Genomic DNA, 19,149 nt, shown 5'->3' with positions numbered 1-19,149 from the left:
TAAAACTGAAGTCTATATTTTTAAACCTGCCTATGGTCATCTGTTTTGTCTTTCTCTTTGTTTAATTCCAGTGTGAGAATCTGTTGTGGTGTGTCTGTCTGTCTGTCTGTCTGTCCCTCGGGCCATGATTGATTTATCAGAGGGGTTGAACACTTTTGCAAGACATTTTGATAAGTACTGTATGCCTGACACATGCCTGACACATGCCCCCCCCCAAACTAAGGAGGCAAACTAAAACACAACAGAGCTTTCAAATTAACCTTTAATAATGAACTGCTGTTGTTTTTGTTTTTTTTTAACCCATACCTCACTACAGAGCTTGTAGATCGGCTATTTTTGGCTAATGTTCCCCCCAGAATATGGATGCTGGGGTTCAAGTGGTTAAACACAACTTTCCATTTTCCTAAATATCTCACATAGTACCTCCATGTACCCCTAGGGGTACACTGCTCTACTGGCCAGGTTTGATCACTGAACTCCCCAGACGTCAACCAGTTTTTTATAAAATAAAATGCCACCCGGCAGAGATCTTCATCTGGTCTTTGACATCTTGAGAAGAATTCTTGCATTTTACATAATTTTTCGTCTCACAATGTTGACAGAGTGGTTTCATGAACAAAAGTTGCAAATGCAATATAGTTCCAGATCGTCTTTCACATCTGCAGGCTCTTCAAGCTCAATATGTAGAAGAAGTCAAAGAGGAGGACACCTCCCATTTCCACCTTCATGTCTCACTTCCTCCATCACATACAGATCTACTTAAAACTACCGCTTCTGGGTCCTCATTCCTGTTGGCTGTGCTGCTGACCCCGACTTGAGCTGAACCAACCACTCCAACTCCCAGGTAAGCCTACCGCATCCATCTCCTGCACAGTAAAATACCCTTGAACCCTGAGAGTGTACACATGTACACTTACACCCTTATGCGTCCATTTGGTTACGTACACAATTGGATAAATGAACACTGAAGGATTTCACTGTGCTTCTCCTGACATTCACCTATGCAATCAGTTCATCTGAAGAGATTTAATTTAAAATCTTACACAGTGTATACAAAACAGAAGGTTAACAAGGTTAAGGATTTTGCATAATTTTACTAAAGTTTGAACTCTTGTCCTGAAGTCACTCTACCCTTTATGTTGAGTTAGTGAAATGAAATGTGTGAGCTTTTGCCTGTAGCAGGCATGTCTTCCACTTTTGACAGTGAGAGTGAGCAACCCACATTTAGGCCACTGATGAAATTAAGGCTCTCTCTATAAAGGATTATTGAATTAGGTGCAGGGTGGCCAAAGGGGTCTTGTGATGCACATGCCAACAAAAGAACTGTACGTTTTAGACTCAAAGCATACTTTAGGCGCGGCTCTGGATTTGAGGAAGTCAATGCTGCAAATGGAGGTAAAACTAAAACATATTAAGTCTATCAGTCTGATGTTGATGCAGTTTGGTGGGCCTGCACTTATTTCAGTCATAATTCACTGAAATTCCATCAGGTTTTAAGCTTAAGGGTAAGACACATTTGTTTTTCAAAATTGAATTTCAGCTTTGCATCATTTACATTTTTAGTTTGACAGTGGAATCATTTCTTTGCATGCATGTCCATTGACATAAGCGATCAAAATCATACAAAACACATGAGAACAAAAGAGAGCATGTGTGTGAGGGGAAAGAAACTGTGATAGATATGTTGTGGTTTGCGAGTTGCTGCAGGATGTGGTTTAACCGTTGCTTGGTGTAAAGGTGCATGGTTGTGTACAGCCTGCTTCTTGTTCTTGATGACACATTTGCACTCGTACAGTAGTCCCATGCAACTTTGTGATACTACACTGGTATACTGCACACTACCGTGCTGCCGTCCTTTAGTTTGTATGCATAAGTATCAAGTAATGCACCAAATATGAAGCATACCAGTTTCAGGCAGACTGGAGGAAGTACTTGTGAAAGACTCTTCTTCCTCTTTTCTCAGTTTTCCTGTATTGTCTGTTTCCTGCAACTGTGTGTCTGTTACTTGATTTCCACATGATAAATCAGCCTTGTAGCCTGCTAGGCAAACAAAGACCTAATGACCCTGAAGTTGCCATTCAGTTCTCATTCACAATCCCTATACTGTATACTGTATATTCTGTCATTCAAATGAGTAGTGCGCTTTGTGCCTTTGTATTTATACCTCAGAGTAACGTTTATAAGCCACAGTTAAGAAATTAAGATGGCTGTAAAAAAGGTCTCTGTTCTTTTGTATTTGCAACTCACTCAGTATGAGGGATTTTAAACAATTTAGTTAGATTTGATATTTTGCATTAAGTACCAAACATCATTACATGTTTTGTGTTACAGCCATAAAGTCCTGCTAGTGACATAATATACCTTCCATTCTTTTCCCCCCCTCCTCTTCCTCTACATGATTTTGCTGCTTCCCATCAACAAACAGTGCACCATGTCTCTAAAGGGTATTGTGAGGTCCAGTAAGTTCCGCCACGTCTTTGGCCAGGCGGTGAAACATGACCAATGCTACGATGACATCCGTATCTCCCAGATGACATGGGACAGCAACTTCTGCTCTGTGAATCCCAAGTTTGTGGCCATGATCGTGGACGCCAGTGGAGGGGGGGCCTTCATGGTGCTGCCCCTGAGCAAGGTGGGCCTAAGCAAAAGTAATATGGAAGATCTATGCATGAGGTTATGCTGGTGAAAGTTGGTAGGGGGAAGTGGCCAAAGGTGATACCGTATAAACTTTAAGACAGACACTTGCATTGAAGTCTTACCAGGAAAGTACTGCAATGTAAAATCAACTTAGATTTCAAGTTTACATGAGTAAAAAAGTGGGAGAAAAATATTATTCTGTACTAGCTCCCACACTTTGAAATGACAAAATATATCTAAGAATAGAGAAAGAAACAAAGCAAAACAAATAAAAGTGCTAAATGCGAGATGAGATGACATGAGAAATTATATGATACTTTAGTTTAGTGTCTTCTGATGCAGAAAATAGCTTTTCCTGCAAAGCAGTTTCCCACCAATTATATTTGAAATGTGTTGAAGCTGTAAGTCTCCACCCTTTTACCTGCTAGATGTGTCAAATTAGGTCATAATGCCAAAGAACCATGTTTCAAAACACATTTGTCTATGTTTGGCTTATAGGCGGCATCACACATTCAGCTGAAAAAGGAAGTTTCATGTGCCATTTCAGCACTACACGTCACTCACTCTGCTGTTGCGAGTTTTTTGCCATATTAGGAGTGCTTCACTGTCACATCAATATAGACAGGATGTGGCGTGGACTTAGTTGTTTTGCAGTCACTTACGTATGTGGAGTACTTTGGTGGCTTGCACAAGTTCTTTATGGTATTTCATTAGCAGGCAAATTACACAGTAAAATCCTGTGTTCATTTAATTTTGAATTCATACAGAATTCAGAATTCATTACAAGCCTATAGGCCTACAATATGTACCACATTGATTATGTGAAACCACTCAAAGACTTTTCCAGGAAGTATCTGTACTGTATGTTTCCTCGGGCCAATGTTCCTTTAGTATTAAGCAATGGCACTGGCACTTCATGGCATTTATGGTTTAATTTTCAATGTCATATAGCTGTTGAAGGAAAATATGGTAAAGAGAGAACACATTTCTGAAAGAATGCACCGCACGGACCCTCTCGGTGCGTTTTAACAGCGGGCAACTCTGGGCGACGTCGCCCAAAAATACAATGAAAGTCTATGAGAGCCGGCGATCGGGCGAAGTGGGCGGGGGGGCGATGAAAGATGGATTTTCTTTATCTTTTTGGGCGATATCGCCCGGCATCGCCCGGAGTTGCCCGCTGTTAAAACGCAGGGTCTGTCTTGGGATGAATACTGGTGCTGTCAAGCTGGTCTAAGGGTGTATTTAGGTACCAATAACTTGGTCAGTGGTTGTCATTGTTCCTGTGTCAACCAGAATGGTTAATGGACCCTCTTGTGTGATTTATGGGGGAATTTACCATTTAGCACTTAAGTCAACGCATCTCCTCTTGATCAAATGCATGCCTCATAGCAATGGGTATTGGAGATAAAGCTAGATTGGATTAAAATTAGTAAAATGAGTATGACATAATATGCTTGAATGCACTCTTAATATTCCAGGACTGATTTGAGCTGACATGACAATTAAGGATAAAGATGGCAGCCCTGGCTGGGCCAGACGGCCACAGGACTTTGTGATCTCACTGTTGATTCCTCGCCACTCAAACCCAGTTAACAGGCATTAGGGGTAATTGGGAGGCATACATATACAATTTCAGTATCAGCTGACTATCAAGTTTCCACGTCCTATCTATGGTAACACATTCATGTTTCCCAATCTCTCATCCAATTCCAAAATCACAGTGGCCCTTTACATTGCCTCTGAATTCCTTTGTGTTAGCCAGTTTGCTATAATGTTTTAGCTCCTTGTCCTATTTAGCCTGAGGTACTGAGGTTGGAAAATGAAGTGTCATGTTTTGAAATGTATTTGTTTAATTGTTTTTCCTGCCCTCTAATATTTACTGCCTACTATTGCTTCCTTACATTTATTGAGTTGTTGCTAAACTTGTCTTTTACAATATTGTATTGCTGTTTAGTTAAACACTTTGTGTGATAAGTGTATATATTTATTATTATTACTACTACTACTACTACTACTACTACTACTACTACTACTACTACTACTACTTTGTTTATGTATATATATATTGTTAAATCACATTTCTCTCTCTCTTTAGTCAGGGCGCATTGACATGTCATACCCCACTGTATGTGGCCACACAGGACCTGTTCTAGATATTGAGTTTTGTCCTCACAATGACAACATCATTGCCAGTGGATCTGAGGACTGCAGTGTCATGGTATGATATTGCATCACTGCAATTTCTTTAATGTTTTCAATATGAATCTTGCAAGGGCGTTGAGTAATTGTTCTAAGTTATTAGGCAAGTCAATTAAGTGCTTATGTGCCTTTGCTGATGTCTGACAGATTTGGGAGATCCCAGATGGTGGCCTGGTCACGTCTTTGACAGATCCTGTTGTCAAGCTGGAGGGACACTCCAAGCGTGTGGGCATTCTGAGTTGGCACCCCACTGCCCATAATGTACTCATGACTGCAGGTATTTCACTCATCCATAAAGCATGCCTGTAAACAGGGTTTGATTTGTTGGGGAGATGGTGGGAAATCCATGCCTCTACTTTTGATATTGCCCCTTTGGTCATTATCTCCGACAGGCTGGGAGGTGGAGATTGCGTTTTCACCCTTGTCGGTGTGTGTGTCCGCGTGTGTGTCCGTTTGTCTGTCCGTCTGTATGCAGCTAATCTCAGACACCGCTAGACAGATTGGCATCAAACTTTGCATGCACACTCCCTGTAGGGCTTGCAAAGTTAGCCTGTAGAACATAGTAAGTAAAAAAAAGTAAGTAAGCCATGCCGAGCTATGAGACCCATAGGGCAGGAGCCTATCTACTGTTTCTGTAGCGTGACGCAGCTTGATGTACAAGTACACCCCCTGGACATGACGCTAGTATGTCACAGGGACTTAATCCCATCCAACCCCTGATGCTGTAGAACATAGTAGTTCAAGTAAAGGTTTTCAAATCTGCCTTATGATGGTCGCTTTAACGGGCCACTTTACATTTTAACTTGTGACTCCCTGGATTCCTTGGGTCATGACGTAAATCCCCACATAGGCCACACCCATTTCTGATTTTTTTTACACCCATTTCTGAAGTAGTTTTTGGTACCGCTTGCATGATGAGGCATCCTCCACCACTATCACAATTTATAAAAATTGTGATAAAAATTCTTACTTATGTTTGCTTTGATCTCCATTGCATGCTACTGCCCCCTGCAGGTTGTGACAATGTGCTGATTCTGTGGAATGTGGCATGTGGTGAGGCAGTGATGAGGCTCGACACAGTACATACCGATTTAATCTATAGCGCCTGCTGGAACAGGGATGGCTCCAGGATCCTCACCTCATGCAAGGACAAGAAGCTGCGTGTTCTGGACCCGCACAAGGGGACAGTCATTGCTGTAGGTTCTACCTCTAGTATTACTGGTCACACTAATAATAATCTTTACATTCCACAGTACAGGTATGTACATAAGTCCATTTTCTGAAAAATGCCCCGGCATGTTTATTAATACTCAGAAAGTTCATGTCAGCCTTCAAAATGTCATATCTTTGATGCCACAACTTTCTTACAGGGCAGAATCTTAAATCTCCCCAACTCTTTTCTGGAAAAGTTTTGTTAAAATCCCCTTTTAATACAAAACATTTTTATGGGGCCCAGTCCTGGTTTACAACTATTGATTTTCTCACAGAACAAACCTCTGTGTTCTCTGTTCTCTGGTAGCCTACACACACTGACACCACCTTTCTGTCTTAGGAGAAGGACAAGCCTCATGAGGGATCCAGGCCTATTAAGGCATTGTTTGTGTCTGATGGGAAGATCCTCAGTACAGGCTTCAGTCGTATGAGCGAGAGGCAGGTGGCACTCTGGGACCCGGTATGTGTCAAGTTTTATACATAATAACATATACATGTAATAGCTCTTCACTATCATCTGCTTGAATAACATGGAACTACAATTTTAGTGTTTAATTTAAGTTTTGTTTTACTAATGTGCCAAATAAGTTACATTAATCACAGCAGTCTGGAGTCATTTTAGATTTAATTTTATACTTTGGCTATTCAAAAAAAGCAGATACACAAACTCATATTGGAAGAATTGTGAATATGTGTGCAAATCTTTGAATATATATATATATATTTTAAAGCTTTTTTTTAAAAACTCAAATCTTTGCTTCTGGGGGCCCCTGGCGTAAACTATTTTGAGATGGGGGCCAAATACATATCATTTTGGTGGATCCTTGACATAAAAAGTTTGAGGAACCACTGATATAGCAACATGCGTTTTTCAGAAAACTGTTCGACATTTGTAGAATCGGCATGACACATTTAATTTCACATTATTATATATAGACATGTACATTTTTTCATTCTTTTTTTAATTCTAAAGATTTTCCTTTGCCTGAATGTGTGTTTCAACAGAGCAGCTTTGGAGAACCACTCACCTTGCAGGAACTGGATACCAGTAGTGGTGTCCTCCTCCCATTCTTTGACCCAGATACTGGCATTGTCTACCTCTGTGGCAAGGTTGGACTTTTAGAGATCTCTCTCTTGCTCTCTCTTCCTCTCTCTCTGGGCATCTCACCCTGCTCTTTCCCTCTGACCCATACACACACACGCACGCACGCACGTCTTCAATTGATCATGTCCCCAGTTAGACATGTCCCCATTTAGACATGCGGTCACCAATAAACAGGTTTGAAGTAAACGTTTCTCCCAAAATTAGGCCTATGTGGCCAGGAACACAGATGCATGCATATGTGCAGTGCATGCACACGTGCATGCACACACACACACACACACACACACACACACACACACACACACACACACACACACACACACACACTAGAGTTCTCAAATTTTGCCCGAACCCGACCATGGGAAGAAAAAAAAACATTATGGTAATTGTTCGGGCCGGGCCCTGTTCGGGCTGGCCCAGTTAGGACCCAGTTAGGGCCCAGTTAGGGCCGGCCTTAATTTTCATAACTCTAACGTACACGCATGCATGCACGCACAGTCGCACACACACACACACACACACACACACACACACACACACACACACACACACACACACACACACACACACACACACACACACACACACACACACACACGCGTGCACGCACGCACACACACTTAAAACATGTAGTTTCTTTATCCTTTACATAGGGGGATAGCAGTATCCGTTACTTTGAGGTGACAGATGAGGCTCCATATGTCCACTACCTCTCCATGTACGGCAGCAAGGAGAGCCAGAAGGGGATTGGATACATGCCCAAGAGGGGACTGGAAGTCAACAAATGTGAAATTGCAAGGTAAAATATTTACAGTTGCAAATTGATGAATTAACACGGCAGATTTTACTGTGGTGCCAAAATGTGGACATAATATTTTGTATTTTTTATATCCAGATTCTACAAGCTCCATGAGAGGAAATGTGAACCCATTGTCATGACCGTGCCCCGCAAGGTAACTAAGATCTTCTGATCTCAGTACAGTTTCATATTGTGTTATTGTTAAAAATTGATGCGTACCAGAAAATATCTTTGCCCTCACAACTCTGGTTCGCCTGTTCAGTCGGATCTGTTCCAGGAAGATCTCTACCCAGACACCATTGGTCCAGAGCCATCCGCCGAAGCTGACGAGTGGTTCGGTGGCAAGGATGCCCAGCCTATTCTGATCTCATTGAAAGATGGGTTTGCAACAACCACAAAAGCCAAGCAGTTCAAAGTTCACAAAAGTCTCCTGAAGACCACAACGGCTTCCATGGGAAATCAACAAGACAGCTGCGGGGTGAGGAAGTTCAATTTAGCCATCCTTATATAAATTATGCAAGTCTCTGTGTGAGTGTGTGAGTATGTGTGTATCCGTCGGATCAATTTGAAACTTCAAACCGAGGGAGTGCAGTACCCAGCGTGAAGTCGGTTTGGATCGGCGGTTGTCCAGAACCACCAATCTGACCCGATATGCCCATATAAACACAGACGGGTATAATAGGTACTCTGACAACGGGTACAACGGGTATTACAAAACCGGGTAGGACATGCATTCACAACTTGCATTGTTCCCGACTTGCATCATTCCCGAGTAGGCACAGGTCTACAGTATATATAAATCCTTAAATCCCCATACATGGAGATCCCTGATGTTGTCAATAGGACATCATAGTACTGACAACTGGCCTCCAGGTACTGCATGCGCTAAGTACTCTGACGACAGGTACAATGTGTATTGCATAACCGAAGGGGCATTGTACTAGTTCTATTGAAAACACTGTCTCTGTTCTCTGATCAGGGTCTCCTGAAAACAAGTGTTAGACTTTTTCAAAACCGTTTAAACTTGTTCCACCTTGGCAAGTGAAAGACACAGTTAATTAGCCTTTACTCTCTGTCTTTGTTAGTATGACTAAGTCTCTCTCTCTCTCTCTCTCTCTCTGTCTGTTTCTTAGGAGGTCCAATCTTTGCGGAATGAGGTGAAGCAGCTCAAAGAAGCAGTAGCAGACTTGACCAAGCGTATGAGCGAGATGGAGAGCAAGCAGTAGAGGAGAGAAGGAAAGAGGTCTAGCTAGAAACAAACAAACAAATATGAGTGTACAGTGGAATGAAATGATGTGTAGAACAGAAAGAAAAGTGTGACTTTCAGTTTTCTGATAGCACAAGAGACAAAAGGGAGAGAAAAGAGATTTAATTAAATTTCAGGTGCCACTGCCAAATATACATTTTTGGTTTTGTTTTGCTTGAAGCTTGAATTCAAAAATTAAAAAAGAAGAAAAAAATGTTTTAATATATGCTTTTTCATACTTTCAAATAAAGTCTTCATTATTTTCAAAGAAATTGAGTCATGTCACTTTACCTATCCTACTGATTTTGGTTGACCCCATGCCTTTCCTCTAGCACCACCCTTAGGCCACAATTTCCAATCGCGCACTATACAATCTCAAAATCCAAGCACACCTGCTGATCATGGTGGATGAACCCAAACCACTTGAGGGATCCTATCATAGATACACATAAATGCCTCATGTTAACACAGCTGTCAGCCGTGTTCATTGGAGTTATGCGTTAACATGGCAGCCGTGCATCCTAATGCATGTATGCCCCATGTATGTCTAATGAACGAGTCCAGAAGGTCTCGCAATGAAAATAATCAGTGTTTCCCCTACCATTGCCTTGGGGGCAAGGAACCCCCCACCCCAAAAGTCAAGAAAGATGAGAACATTTTATTTTAGCACCAAATCACAACTCTCTCTAATTAAAGGAAACAAAATATGTTGATTTATATTATTTATCAAATGTATGTGATTTCAGACCACTGAATTAGTGTCAATTTAATTTGGGAATCCATTTGATTCTTCCCAAGACTGTCAAAAACTAAGTAGTAGTAGTATCTGAAACTATTCCTGAAATAACTATTCAGTATACGGCACAGAAGTGTTATGGGAACAATATACTTTGGTAGCATAGTTTGTAGAATTGTAGAATGGTCAAAATTGTATGTCACAAAGCAGGATAAGAAAGTTAGCTAGATAATTGGGAAAAATATTATGTATCCTGGCAATACTCACTCTCCAATCTGCATCTGCATTTAATTGTATTTTTCTTAGCTAACTGCCAGTGTGCATGTCACTGACAAATTCGTTAAAAATCCCCTGAAAAAATATAGTTTCAATTATTACACGCATATTATATATATTATTACTCTACACTGAGGTCTTGTCTCTACAAGGAAACAAGAGGGATTAAGATAATCTGAAACTTACTTAGGCTATTGTTGATGATCTATACATGTAAAAAAAGAAAGAAAATCTGTCGCTTTGCATTCTTGCTTCAGCTGCTAGTGAAGTGTTATGTAAATGATTCTAGGTCTAGAGTGGGTATATTTACGGAAATTAATTTTACCGAAATTGTCAATGGTACCTTTGGACCGTCTTCACCTTTGGACCATGCTACCTTTGGACAGTGCAAGTGGGAAAGTGGCTTAATATGCAGATTGCAGGATGATCCCTACAGATTTTGGTGACCCCATGGCTTTCCCCCTAAATCATATATTTAAAATGTTCGTTTTTATACCACGGGTGAGAGCATGGGTCTCTAAGAATGGCATGGCAGGAATGGCATGCCGGTCTGTTCAAAACACTTTGGTCCAATTGTGTGTAAGGAGCTGAACAGAATCTTTGGGCTGCTATTGGTCCTTTTTGACTCTTAGGCATGTTAGTAATAATAGTAATAATAACTTTTTTTATACAGCATTGAGTCACAATGTGCTGCACAAACATAGGACAGAATGCACAAGTAAGAATTTAATAAACAGAAACACATAAAACGTTTATTTTGTATTACATTTTAAGTATTTATTGATCGTTGCACAACACTGAACATTACAAAATACAATGACGCTGATGAATAACTACAAATACTATTGTTTGTTTTGACCTATATGATGTTTTGAAAGTTTTTTTTTTTACACATGTTCCCTGAGGCCAACTTAGGTGCCTTTTTAAAATATTGTTTTTACAGCATTTTTGATACATTTCATAGTGAAAAGGAAAAACTACAAAAATAGAAGAGAAAGAGGGAATGGGATAATATGACACAACCTGAATGATACATACAGTATATGAACAAGCTAACCTCAAGCAGTCTCTTGCTTGAACAAACTTGAACTGTTGTAGGCTGTAGGTTATGAACTTAAATATCTTGCCATATATATACGATAAATGTATTTTGGACACAAAATTGGAAAACCACACAATCAGCTCCCTACTTCCATTTGGCTTACAAACCCAACACCTAACAGTAAAACGAATGAAATTGAGCCTGTCATTAACCACTTAATAATAACCCCATATGGTTGACCGATATGGAGTCCCTCAGGGCTCTATACTAGTGTATTTTCTGTTTTCTGTTATTGTGGGGAAAGCTTTCGCTGAAAATAGCCAATCGACAAGCTCACAAACGAGTCACAACGCATTTTCTCACATTTGCTATTTTCTACGAAAGCTTTCCCCACAATATGGATAGTGGGGTTTAAGTCGTTAATATTCCATATTTACAGTCACCCTTTCCCCCTCTGTTTCTATATCGTCAACAAAGCCCCCTGCCTTACATCCTACAGCCCCCCCCCCCCCCCCCCATCCAATCAATCCACATGTCCCTTAAAACCACCTTTGCATGAATATTACACATAGTTTTTGGCTGGGGCAGAAGCGCTACTGTTGCTGTAGTATTTGGCGGTTCCCCCTGAGCTACCAGATTTGGGCCTGCTGAAGCAGCAGAGAAGGCCCCCAGCCAGAATTAGCAGAGCTCCACCAGCCCAGCCTATAAAGATGCAGGCTCCCAGTTCCCTCTTCTGGGAGGCCACCATTAATGGATTGTTGAAGTTACGGATGATGTTGTGGGCGTTCCAGCTGACGGGGATGATGAGCAGGAGGCCGCCCAGTATCATGCCTATCCCCGCTACCAGGCTGATCTTGGCCTTGGCGTCTTCGTTTTCCACACATGTGGTGAAATCGGCACCGGCAAAGAGAATGAGGAGCGTGAGGCCAGTGATCATTAAGCTGATGATGATCATGGCCCGAGCAGCCTGTATGTCAGATGGGAGCACCAGCAGGGAGTCATAGGACTTGCACTGCTGTTGGCCAGTACTCTGACTCACACAGTTCATCCACAGGCCCTCTTGAGTGCTCTGTGGAGTAAGAGAGAATAACAGAGGAAGAGAGAGATTTTACTTAATCTTAGGATATTTCGGCTTGGAATTCTGATGTTTTCATGTTTCTTATAGTGACGGTTATGATGGTACATTGACCATATTCATGTGCACCCCCGAGTATGACATGAGAACACAATGGCCAATGTGTGCATAATGGTCAATTGTCCTGTTTTGATTACCTGTGCAGTGACAATGTTGGATCCTACAAATGAGGAGACTTTCCATCTTGGAACCGCACAGCATACAATGCCCCCAACGAGACCAATGACCCCAAGGGCCACACAGACGATTTGTACACCAGCAGCTCCCATTCTAGGAAGAACAGAGAGAAAAGAAAAGGTTAGGGACACCAGATAATGAATAATGACTTATAATAAATTCACATTAATTCAAGACTAAAGCTATGGTCTATATTGAAATCATGGTTATTTTTCTGTTACAGTACGTCCTACTCGGGGTGTGTGAAACCCCACCTGTTTTTTCCTGCTGTTATAGAATACATTTTGTTTTTGTAATAGGACAAGTGACAGTAACTATATATATATATATATATATATATATATATATATATATATATATATATATATATATATATATATATATATATATATATATATATATATATATACTGTATTAAAAAGCAGTTATGTTTGAGTTATAACTGTGGATTTCATACATTTGTATCTCATTTGTATCTCTTCATTCTTCTCATTTTAACATATCATTAAGCAACTGAGTATGAAGGCACACAGTGTATGTGTAATATTGTAACTGTGTCACACACGGTTTTTTAACTGAACAAAACAACTAACCCTAACCCCACACACACACACGTCCAGACAGGCCTCTACAGAATAGTACACTGTAGCTCTGTGCTATGATTAAAAACAGGGTCTGAGAAACAGCCACAGGGCTTTCCTCAGGTCCTGACAGGCCCTGTGCCACCCCATTCTGCTGCTCTCTGCTCTGTGCAACACAGCCACGCCTACATGGAAACATGTAGGAGGAGGGGGAGCGGGGGCAGGGGGGGGGGGGGGGGGGGGGGGGTCCATGCTTCAGCATTTGATATCCCTCCTCTGGTCATTCATTTATATGGCCGGGGGGATTATCCCTGCTTCTGGTCAGACTGAGTTAAATACATGCATTTCCTTTTTGGCAAATGTAAACTGTCTGATATTTTATTTATGACAATATCACAATCCCCATTAAAACTGTTTTGTATCTATGTTAAGCACATTAATCTCTGCATAACAATTTAGGAGATTTCTCTAAAATATATATATATTTTTTTTGAAAAGAATAGCAGATCTACAAGCTCACATTCACAACGTATTGGAATGTGAAGAAAATACCCCTGCATACAGATTATCAGAATAGTGCAGGCCTCACCCATCTCAAAACCTTAACATAACTGATCTCATCTCATCTTATCTGTGTATGTACACCTACAGAAAATAGTTGCATGAGCATTTATTTTAAAAAGGCTATGTTTCATTCTTCTGCTGAGAAACCATTCTGTCCTGTGTAAAGGTTTTTGTTTTTTTTATCTGTATTAAAATAAAAAAAATCTTTGAATTAAAAAAAAGTCTTATTACAAAGTGTCACTGAATATCAAATAAATACATTTCTGAGAATTTACATTGAGGACCAGACAATTAGTGGGATTTACATTAAATACAATATAAAAACACGCCTATACCTGAAGAAACCGTTCAGGTGAAGTGCATTGTGTGCATCCATGTAGTTCTTAACAGCTTTGTTTTTGTCCTTTTTTTGTCCCTATTTTTGGGACATCTGCCCTAATGAATTTGATTTTGGGGCATTTATTGGTGGGCTCCCTTTTCTTGTTTGTTCAATAATATTAAACATTGAAAACCACACACCCTGACTGGATTACACAGAAAGGGAGGAAGAACATTCAAACTATTCCCCTAAACTTCTGAAATTTCAAACAATTACAGAATATTGCATCTTTTTCAAACCCGCCAAAGGTTTTAGTATGTTAAATTAAATCAAATTGAAATATAAAAGAATGCATACCTTTTATGTTGTGTCCTCTTGTCTTGATTTGACAGCAGAAAAAAAACAAGTCTATTCTCTTGTTGTGTTAGATGTTTGTTCTGAGTCTGTGTAATATGATGGGGGTATTTGTAGAGGAATGTGGGGTGTAGGGTGGGGTTGGAGGCAGGGAGGTGGGAGGTACCTCAAGACCAGCATGGACTTGTCTGATATCTATCTTTCCCTCTCTTTTTCCAACCCTGAATCAGGTCTCCATTCAATTGAAGACACGAGGAGGTACTCCTCACACAGTTTTGTGTATGCAAAAGTGTTTTGAAGTATGAGCTTACTTTAGCATGTTCTCTAAATTATTTGGTCCATGATGCCACATGCCCTGTAGAAATCTATCTTGATTTATCACCATTACATTAATGTGTAATTCTGGCTAGAACCCTCCAAGCTAAGGTAAAACCTCCCCAAAAAGCAAAAATAGTTGTGATAACAATGACAATGGTGAGTCACTTGGATTTCTTGGATTTAAATGCTGAACAAATAAGTCATGCCCAGTATTCCACATCTGCATACCATGGCCTCTCCTCTCTGTCGAAACCATGGATGACGTACAGTATGTCAGTAGACGAATTTAGGAGACCGAGACTGAGTGGGCTGAACATTTACGTAATAATGATCTGAGTGTCATGGATTTGTGGATCATAGGATGGAAAGAAAGAGGGATAGGAAAATGATTGTTGTGAAACACAAAGCTGTTACAGATACAGTAGTAGCCTACATAGTACAGTACACACAGATACACACGCACACACAAAAAGTAGTTGAACAAACAACTGTGTGTGTGTGTGTGTGGGGGGGGGGCACGCAGACATACACGCGCGCACGCATACGCGCGCACACACAGACAGACACCCACCCACACCCGGGGCAATTCTAGGATCAGGACACACACACACACACACGCACGCACGCACGCACACACACACGCACGCACGCACGCACGCACGCACGCACGCACGCACGCACGCACGCACGCACGCACGCACGCACGCACGCACGCACGCACGCACACACACACACACACACACACACACACACACCCCCCAGAGGATCAGGATCAGACCCTTACTAGAATCAGACCCTTAGGCGGGCTCAGCCCCTAATGAGAATGTAACATGCATATACAGTGCCTTGCAAAAGTGCTCAAGCCCCCTGATAAATCACTTACTTCACTGGATAACAATTCATACATGAATAGGCAACACTTTTCTATATGTTTTAATTTACAACAATAATATGCTACTTTTAATGAATTACTAAGTCATGTGAGTTTTTACTCCACAAAATAGACAGACACTAAGATTTGTGCGGATATTGTCAGGGTTCCCACACATTTATACCAGTACAATGAACTTTCAAAAACGTTTTCACAACATTTTACCTAATTTCTATTAGGCTACTTTTGGAGAGCATATTTTGCATCCTTTCTACAATGTCCTGAGCTGTTGGGTGCCCTATGAACTTACACTCCCCCCAGTCCCAAATCTGGAAGTGCTCTCTCTTGAGCTCTTGAGCTTTTGGCTTTCGAAAGCCATACAATATTAATCACACACTTTCTAGGCATGTTTGCAGAAAAGCAAACTTCTTAAGTTTTTAAACTTTAACATCCCTGACTCAAAGTGCATACTGTTACACCAATGTGTATCACGTGATTGATTTATATTGCATCCAATTCAATTCAATTCAATTCAATTCAATTCAATTCAATTCAATTCAATTCAATTCAATTCAATTCAATTCAATTCAATTCAATTCAATTCAATTCAATTCAATTCAATTCAATTCAATTTTATTAAAGTGTCAAATCAAGTTGTCTCAAGACACTTTACATGTAGAGCAGAGACCCGACAGTCCCACCCTGAGCATGCGGCCCGCGCCGTCACTCCAAAAAAGGCCAAAACAAAACAAAACAAAACAAGTTTTTTTCTTTTTTTTAAATCAAATCACAAAGAAAAAGTAAGTAATCTAAACATATCCGAAATGGTGAACTATTGCCTTCAGCTGTTCCAAACATGCAACTTTCCATGAACCATTTTAATTACAACAGTCCACCAGTAGAGCACGCTCTCGTTTATTTTAATAGAAGCCTTATTAATTATAATTCTAGTGTTCATTTTTGTATATTTTTAAGCCAAGGTTACAGCAATACTCTGAAAGGCATACTCAGGAATGTGAAGTTTTGTTTAGCAGTACAGCTGTAGTAAGTTGATAGAAGCATTACTAAATGCTAAATAAAAAAAAGTTACAACGAACAATAATTGTTAATATCCCTTATTTATCACATATGTGACTATTATGGGCTTTTTGAGTAATGGGGTACTACTGGCGAGAGTGCCGATAAACAATGCGGCCCCCCAGAGTGAGTGTGGGAATTTAGTGGCCCTCACCATCTACAAAGTTGCCCACCCCTGCCCTAGGCTCTAGGGTGGGGGCCTTCTGCCTCGACCGTGTCGGGGGGAAAGAAGAGAGAGAGGGAGAGACAGAGGAGAGACAGAGAGAGATACAAGTAGTAACAATAACAAACAGCCCATCCCAACAGCTCAATGACTCCAACGTGCGAGGGTGTCACGTGGCAAAAATAACTAATTGACAACGCATCATGGTCCTATGATTGCGGTGGGTGCAATGTTTTGTTTTTTGTCATATGATGTCCGTCATAGTATGGAGTATAAATTTGGCTACACTCACATGTGACATGTCACGCAGCCTGTGCAGCGCAGCACTATATTTTATTAGTAATAAAAGATATGCATTTTGTATCATGTAATGCATGTTTTGGTATGTGTTTTATTAATTTCATCAATAGTCAGAAATAACTAATCAAACCTTTGCCAAAACATTATGTTAATTCCAAACCCTTTCCAGGACTGGAAAACATTTTAATTTTTTTCCCAATGGAATTGTGTTGGAGGGACTGCAAGCATGTTTTCTGGGACTGCCCTAAATTGGAAAGTTACTGGAAGGGAATACGCATGGAAATCCGGGCCATCCTTTATATAGATTTACCATTAGACCCAAAAGTATATATTATTCGAGTGGTTCCAGAGGGGGGGGAGAGAGAGAGAGAGAGAGAGAGAGAGAGAGAGAGAGAGAGAGAGAGAGAGAGAGAGAGAGAGAGAGAGAGAGACCCACCCACCCCAGGGGCAATTCTAGGATCAGACCTTTAGGGGGTCTCTGCCCCTACTGAGAATGTGTCATGCATTGCATACAGTGCCTTGCAGAAGTGTCCAACCCCCCCTGATGAAGCAATAAAGGCAGAAAAGCCAGAAAAATACTTTTGAAAAAATTAAATTGGAAAGCAGTTATGTTTGAATTCAGTCAAAGTTATTTAAAACTGTGGATTTCAGGCATTTATATTTCTTCTTTCTTATGATTTTAATGGATCAATAAACATTTGAGTTTTAAGGCAGTGTATGCGTAGTCTTGTAACTGTGTCACACAATAGTTTTTAATTGAACAGACAACTAACACCCCCACACACAAAGACACAAACACAAACACAAACACACACACACACGCACGTGCACACACACACACACACACACACACACACACACACACACACACACACACACACACACACACACACACACACACACACACACACACACACACACACACACACACACACACACACACACACACACACGTCCAGCCTCACAGAGGAGTACAAGAGCACCAAAGTCAGGCTGGAGATGATGCTGACAGAATCCCAAGACCCCTGTGTAGCTAAAACTGCTCCCACCCTTGCAAGCAAGCGGGAGGAAGTGGACTCCAGCTCCAGCTACACACCAGGCAAAGTCCTACGACTCGAGCCACATACAATGTCCTACCATCACCACAGAACCTCAGCCAATGTTACGGAGAAGACCCTACATGCCCCCTCTGTCCATCTCCAGCAAACTTGAAGCACATTCTAGTCGGCTGCAAGACAAGCTACACAAGGCCGCTACACCTGGCGGCACAGTCAGGTATCTGGCAGCCTCACTGGAGAGTAGATGGAGGGTATAGTCAACGCCCTGCTTCCACTGTCCTCTCATCCTGCACCTTAAGTTATATAACTATTATGATCTGCCTACCTCTGTCTACTTTCTCATCTACTCATCTACATCTTTTATATTTAATTTTATATCATTCATTTGACTGCATAATACATTTAATGTCCAATATTTCAACAAATGCTACAAATTGAAGAAGTTGAAGGGTCAATTTAATTCTGATAAAATCATTTATATTATACATTATTTCCCACCATTTTCCAAAGCATATATTTTTTTCACGTTTTGGGGAAAAAAACAGCCAATTTAATGTTCAGTTTAAACAGAGTGGGCAATGCATTCAGGTGCCTCAAAACAGGGTTTGTTCCAATGCCGGCAATATTACTGTCTGTAATATACCACAAAACTATCAGTTTTATCATTTTAAAGCTTATCCCCACAATATATTGTTTTAGTCACAGTAAAACGCAACCAGTGTGCAAATTTGACCCAGGTTTATGAACATTCAACAATTTTATGTGCAAATCAACTTTGTTTTAAAACTACTACTACTACTACTTTGTTTTTTTTTACTGGCAGCCTACGAACCTTAAAACTTAAAAGTGTATTTCGCCAACTACTGTCATACATGATACATCATAAACCAAGCCCCCAGAACCGCGGTAGAACGGTGAAGCTGCGTCACCTGGTGGTCAAATATGAAATTGCAATACTTCAACATTAAAAACGCTACTGC

The 19,149-nt window shown here is 40.7% G+C and overlaps 2 protein-coding genes across 2 annotated transcripts; one reads left to right on the top strand and one right to left on the bottom strand.

Annotated features, from left to right (window-relative positions):
* Nucleotides 1-736: 736 nt before the first annotated feature.
* Nucleotides 737-9,470, top strand: coro1a (coronin, actin binding protein, 1A). Its single transcript, XM_084071459.1, has 11 exons — nucleotides 737-844; nucleotides 2,426-2,632; nucleotides 4,733-4,855; nucleotides 4,984-5,113; nucleotides 5,851-6,032; nucleotides 6,389-6,508; nucleotides 7,054-7,158; nucleotides 7,807-7,952; nucleotides 8,049-8,106; nucleotides 8,215-8,430; nucleotides 9,086-9,470. The coding sequence occupies exons 2-11, from the start codon at nucleotides 2,432-2,434 to the stop codon at nucleotides 9,176-9,178; spliced, it is 1,374 nt and encodes a 457-aa protein (XP_083927585.1). The 5' UTR covers nucleotides 737-844; nucleotides 2,426-2,431; the 3' UTR covers nucleotides 9,179-9,470.
* A 1,453-nt stretch (nucleotides 9,471-10,923) lies between these two features.
* Nucleotides 10,924-14,534, bottom strand: cldni (claudin i). Its single transcript, XM_084071485.1, has 3 exons — nucleotides 14,386-14,534; nucleotides 12,525-12,657; nucleotides 10,924-12,321 (listed from the first exon to the last, which is right to left on the bottom strand). The coding sequence occupies exons 2-3, from the start codon at nucleotides 12,654-12,656 to the stop codon at nucleotides 11,815-11,817; spliced, it is 639 nt and encodes a 212-aa protein (XP_083927611.1). The 5' UTR covers nucleotide 12,657; nucleotides 14,386-14,534; the 3' UTR covers nucleotides 10,924-11,814.
* Nucleotides 14,535-19,149: the final 4,615 nt, after the last annotated feature.

This window comes from Gymnoscopelus microlampas, assembly GCF_963454915.1.
Source record: "Gymnoscopelus microlampas genome assembly, chromosome: 11".
Classification (NCBI taxonomy): domain Eukaryota; kingdom Metazoa; phylum Chordata; class Actinopteri; order Myctophiformes; family Myctophidae; genus Gymnoscopelus; species Gymnoscopelus microlampas.
Note: the sequence above shows the minus strand (reverse complement) of the source record. Positions and strands in the feature narration are given on the sequence as shown.